This window comes from Humulus lupulus, chromosome X (assembly GCF_963169125.1).
Source record: "Humulus lupulus chromosome X, drHumLupu1.1, whole genome shotgun sequence".
NCBI classification, from domain to species: domain Eukaryota; kingdom Viridiplantae; phylum Streptophyta; class Magnoliopsida; order Rosales; family Cannabaceae; genus Humulus; species Humulus lupulus.
Window position 1 is genome coordinate 143,201,792 of NC_084802.1, and position 7,646 is coordinate 143,209,437.

Below are 7,646 nucleotides of genomic sequence, written 5' to 3' on the forward strand. Positions count from 1 at the left end.
ATTGAGAATTGGGCTTTTGGAGATAATTTATTGAATTTTGTTGGGAGAACAGGCCACAAGTTGGAAGCTTGAGGAGGCTATTCAGCTTTTTTATATAGGCAATGAAGGCGGCACTGTAGTGGGAGGATCGTCTTCTCAATTTTCGCCTACAGAAAATATTGAAGCTTTGGCCGAATAGACTGCTCGGTATGTTAGATGCATCGATTTCTTTATGTATTTATTTTTCTTTGTTTTATGTGTCTCGTTCTGTATTATTGTTTATGCTGGTTTAGATTGATTCGACTCAGTGAAGCCGAAAGGAAAACAGTATTTTTGGCAGAGTCCTGACCTGAGCTTTTGTTCTCTTCTCTTCTGTATATAATTTTTTCGTTAGATTAAGAGAACGAGAACGAAATTGAGAGATAAACAAGGCTATGGAGCCAGAATCTGGGATTTCCACTGCTCACTGCTCGACTTCTACTACTATAGGCCAGGTTTGTACCAATCTTTTCACGTCTTTATATATATATATGTGTGTGTATAAAGATGAGAATTTTGGGGAGCGAATCTTTGTTAGATCTTGTGATGGGTTGGTGATGATGATTCTTAGTGTTGTTTACTGATAACCCTTTTTGTTGCAGCAATTTTCATGGCCGAGGATGTCGAGGGATTTGTTACTAGCTTATCAGAGCTTTGGTGTAGTTTACGGGGACTTGGGTACTTCACCTCTTTATGTTTACTCAAGCACATTTTCTGGGAAGTTACAGAAACATATTATCCAAGATGCAATCTTTGGTGGTTTTTCATTGTTCTTTTGGACTCTTACTCTTATCCCTTTGCTTAAGTATGTCTTTGTCTTACTCAGTGCTGATGATAATGGTGAAGGTGAGTGCTTTGTTTCCTCCCTTTTCATTCAATTTTATTCAATTCAATCCAATTCAATTCAATTTCAATTTTAGTTTTTGTTTCATTTTGATTCATTTCAATTCAATTCATTTTCAGGTGGGACCTTTGCTCTTTACTCACTGCTTTGCCGCCATGCTAAGTTTAGTTTGCTTCCCAACCAGCAAGCAGCTGATGAAGAGCTCACTGCCTATAAATATGGTCCATCTTCTCAGCATGCTAGTTCCTCTCCCTTGAAGAGATTTTTGGAGAAGCATAAAAGGTTAAGGACTGCCCTTTTAGTTGTTGTGCTGTTTGGAGCTTGCATGGTCATTGGTGATGGTGTCCTTACTCCTGCTATCTTAAGTCAATTTTCTAATTGCTTATTTTGCTTCATATGTAACTACTGGTACTATTATTTCCTTGTCTCTATTTAACATCTTTGTAAAAAAAAAAAAAAATTGCAGTTCTATCTTCGGTTTCGGGGCTTGAAGTTACAGAAAAGAAATTAACTAGTGGTAAGTTGTCATGTTTTGCTATATATATATACATATATTTTATTTTCACTTTGATTCTTTATGAGTGACTTAACAAACTATGTGTTGCTCATTGTTTTTAGGTGAACTTCTCTCGATTGCTTGTTGCATCTTGGTCGGTCTGTTTGCTCTGCAGCACTGTGGCACACATAGAGTTGCCTTTTTATTTGCACCTATCGTATTGATCAGGTTATTTTCCATTTTTTCTATTGGTCTCTACAACACAATACATTGGAACCCAAAAGTTGTTTATGCTTTTTCACCCCATTATATTGTCAAGTTCTTTAAGGAGACTGGTAAAGATGGTTGGATTTCTCTTGGTGGGATTCTTCTTTCTATAACTGGTATGTGCTATATCCTACTTAATGGAAATAAACATCATTTTCATTGGCTTTGTTATGTTAATTTCCATTATGCCACTACTCATCTTTATAAGTCTGGTCAACCATTAAGTTCTATGTAGTTTACTAAGGACAAAATGTCGTTATAATACCCTCAAAAAAAAAATGTCGTTATAGTTCTAGAGTATATGTTTCTATTAGTTAAATTAACGATGGGCATCTTCTAATTCCTTCTAGGAACCGAAGCTATGTTTGCAGACCTTGGTCATTTTACTGCTTTGTCAATAAGGGTGAGTTTTATATTATTATAATTTTTTTTGACTAAATATATTGAATTTCTTTTCTACACATAATAGGAAACATGTACATATTGGCTGGTTTGGAAAATTTAGTTTGGTGCAAGGCAAAGTAAAAGGAAAAACCACATGAATTAGAACCTGGTAGGAAAAAGCCAAGTAAAAGGAAGACCAAATGAGATCCAAGAGGGTTAGAATGACTGGTTGGGCTCTTGGTTTGCTCTCATAAGATCGGGGTTTGATTCTTCATGAGACCTTCCTAGAAATTTGTTAGAGTTTCCTGCCTCCCCCAAAGATTGTAGGTTCAATGGGAGAACATGTTAAAAAAAATTTGAAATAAAAAACCAAAAAAGAGGACCAACTGAGTTAGCAAGTCATGTATAGAAGTAACTCCATTAGATGCTGCTGGAAAAGTAGAGCATAGTGTTGAAATATTTCTTCAAAATCAAGCGTTTATACTTCTGTATTTTAATACCCCAAATCACTGTGCTTTTGCAGGCCTTGTTCACCATGATGTAGTAAATGCTTTTTGGCTATCAACAAATGATAGTTAAGGTTCCCTTTTTTGTCTGTGCAGCTTGCGTTTGCTTTTGTTGTATACCCATGTTTGATTGTACAATACATGGGTCAAGCTGCATACTTGTCCAAAAACCCTGATAAGATTCATTACTGCTTTTATAATTCAATCCCTGGTTAGTACTCCCTGGCATTATTAATATTGCTTCCAGAATTGCATTTTAATATATGAGTTGCTCTAATTGTGCTTTCTGTTCTTGCTTAAATTGCAGAATCTGTATTTTGGCCGGTGTTTGTTGTTGCCACGCTAGCAGCTATTGTTGGCAGCCAGGCTGTTATAACTGCTACGTTCTCCATCATCAAGCAATGTCATGCCCTTGGTTGCTTTCCAAGAGTCAAAGTTGTCCACACCTCAAAACACATATATGGGCAGATCTACATTCCAGAAATAAACTGGATACTCATGATCCTTACTCTTGCCATAACCATCGAATTTCAGGATACAAATTTAATTGGAAATGCTTATGGTATGATGCTTGTCGAATCTATATTGTTTTCTTATAATTATTATTGTTTCCAAGTTTGCCAAGTAAAAAAAAAGGTTCGCTTTATAAAAATATAAAAAGCAGCAATGTTTTTGCCTTATCCATCTGTGTAAAACTGTTATTGGAAAGGTTGTAATATTGGGTAGTGAGATCATTGAATGGGTAATTTTACCTAAAAGTTTCATCACATCTCTTGATTGTGAGCAACATAACTAGAATTTTGCTTAACTAATTGTGTCATAGTTTGATTTAGATTGGATAATTTCTAAAGGATTCTTCTGTTGTATGAATAGATATATGAACTGGGTTGGAACTGGGACAATTTAGAACTTCTAGCACAGGGCAGAAACTACATGTTATGATAAATGGCAGTGTAAGTAACATCTCATTCAATGGAAGTCTTAAAGGCAGTGCTAATATAACAATAAAACTTTTTCTATAAGCCCTGCTAATTTAAAATTGTATTTGTCCTCTGTTTTTGCTAGTCTACTTAGTTTTGTTTCCTCAACTGAAATATATGAGTACTGCCCTGTTTTTGTTTCTCAGGCAAGTAAAAAAGCCTTGGATCCAGTTGCTCCAGTTTATAAGTATTGCCTTGTATCAGTATCTAACATATTAACTTCAACATGCCAAAATGAGGTTAGCTGTCTCCATTTTCAGCGTTCAAGTCTAGCGCTAATCCATATTGCATTTTTTTTCTACTTTTGGGTATAAACTTATATATGGCTCTTTCTTGCATGAAGTTTGGGGTGATTCCTTTGTTAATATTCTTGATTATATGCTGATTCATTTTATTTTCAGAGTTTTTGATTTTCTAGAAATAAGATCGATGCAAACAGTCTAGATCAGTATGTTGGGTACTCACTCTTTCTCCGAGGAAAGCACCAGCGATGACGAAAGTCACGTAGACAGAGTTCCAGTGCATAATCACTTTGTAAAGCCCTTCAAAAAGGCCACCGTCGGTTCGTCGAGCTGCTGAATCCATGGAAATCTGTTAGTCTTCCCTAACCTCTCTCCCTTCTTCCTTTCGGATCTGTAACCTAGGTTTTCAGAGAGTTGTGTTCGTTCCCAAATTTAATTTATGGAAGCTTACAAACAAATCTACACGGGGAAGAAACTTATTTGGTAAGCAAATGTTATGGGCCTATTTTAGAATTCGTTTCAAGCTCCAAAAAGGAAGAGAGTGGGCTGGGCCTCATGGTTTGAGAAGATTTATCTTCTTTTGGTTTTAGTGAATCTGCTAAACTTTTTTTGGCTTACTTAAATTACTATTTGACAGCATGTTTTCAAGATGGAGCAAGAAGAATATACAAAAGAAGAAATTGACTGGAGTTATATAGAGTTTATTGACAATGAAGATGTTCTTGATCTCATTGAGAAGGTTGGTTGCTGTCTTTATATATATATACACATATTATGAAACATGTTTCTTAGCATACTTGTGTTAAAATCAATTATGATCTTTCCAACTTTGGTCCTTGAGGCTTTATATCTTTAATATACAAGTGCTTTTGCTGTTATGAGGATTCTAAGACATGTAATTTCTTCGTTGTTTCAGGCCATATGATTTAGACTATTACATTACTGAATATGATGCATCTTAATCGGAGAACTTTATTTGATATTGGGTAGTTATTTGGATATTTAATGATATAAAGTTATATGGGATTGTCCGGGAAAATATCGGATATAGTTTGATATTGGGTAGTTATTTGGTTATTCAATGTGAAAGAGTCAAAAGTGTTTTTATTTTCTGACTGAGTTTGCTAGAGACTGGAGTTTCTTGTTGTAATTTTCTTCAATCTGATCTTCTATCAGACCTGTATTTTTTCATATATTTATACAAGTTCATTTTTTTTTTTTTTAAATCTGGGAACTTTATTAGTATGGATTTATAACAAGTACGAGTCTTATTTGTAAAATTTTATTAAACTGTGTTTTCTGTAACATTTATCTTGAAGCTGACATATATATGATCTGTCAAATATTGAAATAATTTGAGAGTTTATTTTTGAAGTTTGACTTAGTTATTGATTTGCTTAACTCCCCACCCTCCCTGCTGAGTATAGAGTGGTCTTTTTTTTTAGGGGATTTATTCAACTTCAATCAGTTGGTGAGGCATATAAATTGTTCTACCTTGGGCCCCTTCAATTCACAAAAATTAAGAAGGGTATTAGAGCATGTTGGCTTTCTTGCACCCACAAGTATTCAGAATAGCAATTCATACATACACATTCTTTCAAATAATTAATTGTCACATACTTCAGCTTTTGATAATTCCATGTTGACTTTTACTATACTTCAAAGGTTCTAGAATTTTATAAACTAATCTTATTCTACTTCTAAGGTTAGAAGCTACCCGTAATGGAAAATTTTCCTCATCTGTTTGTGTTTTAACTATTTCAATGACAGATTGGTAAAACCAAAGTGTATCTCAGAGCTGGCCAGATGGTAGAATTGGATGCTTGTCGAAGTGAGGTCTTAGGAAGATCAATAGGTGTCATACAGAGGAAAGTTCGATGTTATCTTGCTCAGAAAAGCTTTATCTTGTTACGGGTTTCTTCCATTCAGATTCAAGCCTTTTGTAGAGGTAAACAATAGTTTCCACTTGTTCTTGTTCGTGAAAGTCACTTTCTAGGGCATGAGACTATTGAACATAGACTATTATCCATTGATACAAAATTTTATATGACTAATGTTTTGTTTCTTTGGATCTATGGCAGGACAAGTTGCACGCTATCAGTATGAATGCAAGAGAAGGGAGGCTGCTTCTGTTAAAATCCAGACACATTATCGTATGTGTCTTTCTAAGAATGCATACCAAAAGTTGTACTCTTCAGCTGTTTTAATTCAAACATGTATACGTGGGATGGCTGCTCATAGTGATCTTAAGTTCCGGAAGCAGACAAGGGCTGCTATTATTATCCAGGTAAAGATATCATGTGTAATTGATATACAGTTGCTATAAAGAGCTATTTCAACTGAAATTTGAGCAATATGCCAACTGAATTTATGGGTGCATGGCATGTTATAGGATATGGCTGATTATTTTTTACTTTTAGAAGTATTAAATTGAAAGATAGTGGTTTGTATTTCCATTTTCTATATTGTCAATGCTAACTTATTCTTGTCTATGGACTATGTCAGAGTCAATACCGAAAATACTTAAATCGCTGCTGTTATTTGAGGATAAAGAAAGCAGCAGTGACCACACAATGTGCTTGGAGAGGAAAAGTTGCACGCAGAGAATTACGAAAGCTCAAAATGGTTATTCTTTTTTATTATTTCTTTTTCCTTTCTAAGGTTTTCTCATCATCATTTAGATCTATTCTAGTGTTATTTGTTGATGTCATGCTTGTTCTATTGTTTTATGAAATTGTTTGAGGTTACAATTTGCAAAATTCTCTTGACAAAATTATTTTCTTCTTCTTCCTGATTTTAGACCTAGAACTCATGCACGTTCATGTATTGACAATAATTTTATGTTTTTTAATATATTTTGATATCATCCAATCTTTTGCAGGCTGCTAAGGAAACTGGTGCCCTTCAGGTTGCCAAAAATAAGCTGGAAAAGCAAGTTGAAGAATTGACCTGGCGTCTGCAGCTAGAGAAGCGAATGAGGGTAAGCTTTGCTTCTTCTTTTCTAATTTTTATTTTAGATTATTTTTCTGCTTTTATATTTCCAGTTGTTATCTTCCTAGAGATTAATTGATATTTATGGTACTTGTATCATGTTTGATTGATATGATTTGATTGAGTTTGATACTTTTACCATGTGTTTTGGCTATGTAATTTAGAAAACATATTAAAAAGATTAATTCAACTACCAAATTTATCCACTTAGCATGTGATAATTTTGATATTCCACTGCTCTGAAAATATTTGAAAAATGTTATACTCCAAATCCAAAACTAATACTAATCCAAAAGAAAAAAAAAAGAACAGAATAAGTAAAGAATAAATTAAGTACCTAACGTATAATAACAAGAGTGGGCAGTAACCAAACAAATTAAGAACTGAATCAATTGCAGAAATGGAGCACCTGATTTTTTTTTTAGGTACCATTTGATCTATATAATATACATGGATATATACATGTAACATCAGCCATACATTATATATCAATGAAAAATTGAAAATAAATCTCTTGTTTCATATCAAGCAATGAGTCTATATTCCTCAGTATTACAATCTGCTATTGATATCTGAGTTCCATGTCCAGGAGAGGATATTTTTGTATGCATCTGTTTGGCAATCTTGATATTATTATTTGATGACGAGGGTGAAAATAAAAGGACTTTTTTTTTACAATGTGCAGGTATATTGAGATGATTTCTTTGGAGCAATTCTTGACAACATTTGTAGTTGAGGCCTTTAGAATGGAAGAATGTATTTCACTAATTTTTGTATACATTTCTTGTTTTGTATTTAGTGATAAAGGAATCTGAATTGGGCATAAATTATGTTGTAATATTATTTCTTAAGCCTAGACTAGAAGACTAAATATTGTAATTACATTTGAGTAATTAATAAAAATCTATTTATGTTACC

General features: G+C 33.8%; 1 protein-coding gene and 1 long non-coding RNA gene across 2 annotated transcripts; one reads left to right on the top strand and one right to left on the bottom strand.

The window, feature by feature from the left end:
• The first annotated feature begins 386 nt into the window (after positions 1–386).
• LOC133804073 (potassium transporter 4-like) lies at positions 387–4,026 on the top strand. The gene is made up of 11 exons (XM_062242217.1): positions 387–473; positions 621–864; positions 982–1,227; positions 1,329–1,379; positions 1,481–1,741; positions 1,976–2,028; positions 2,612–2,726; positions 2,823–3,077; positions 3,389–3,468; positions 3,642–3,734; positions 3,897–4,026. The coding sequence occupies exons 1-9, from the start codon at positions 414–416 to the stop codon at positions 3,394–3,396; spliced, it is 1,293 nt and encodes a 430-aa protein (XP_062098201.1). The 5' UTR covers positions 387–413; the 3' UTR covers positions 3,397–3,468; positions 3,642–3,734; positions 3,897–4,026.
• On the bottom strand, positions 2,675–4,177 carry LOC133804074 (uncharacterized). Its single transcript, XR_009878291.1, has 2 exons — positions 3,961–4,177; positions 2,675–2,985 (listed from the first exon to the last, which is right to left on the bottom strand). It is a non-coding gene; the product is annotated as an uncharacterized LOC133804074 (long non-coding RNA).
• Between the last annotated feature and the right edge of the window lie 3,469 nt (positions 4,178–7,646).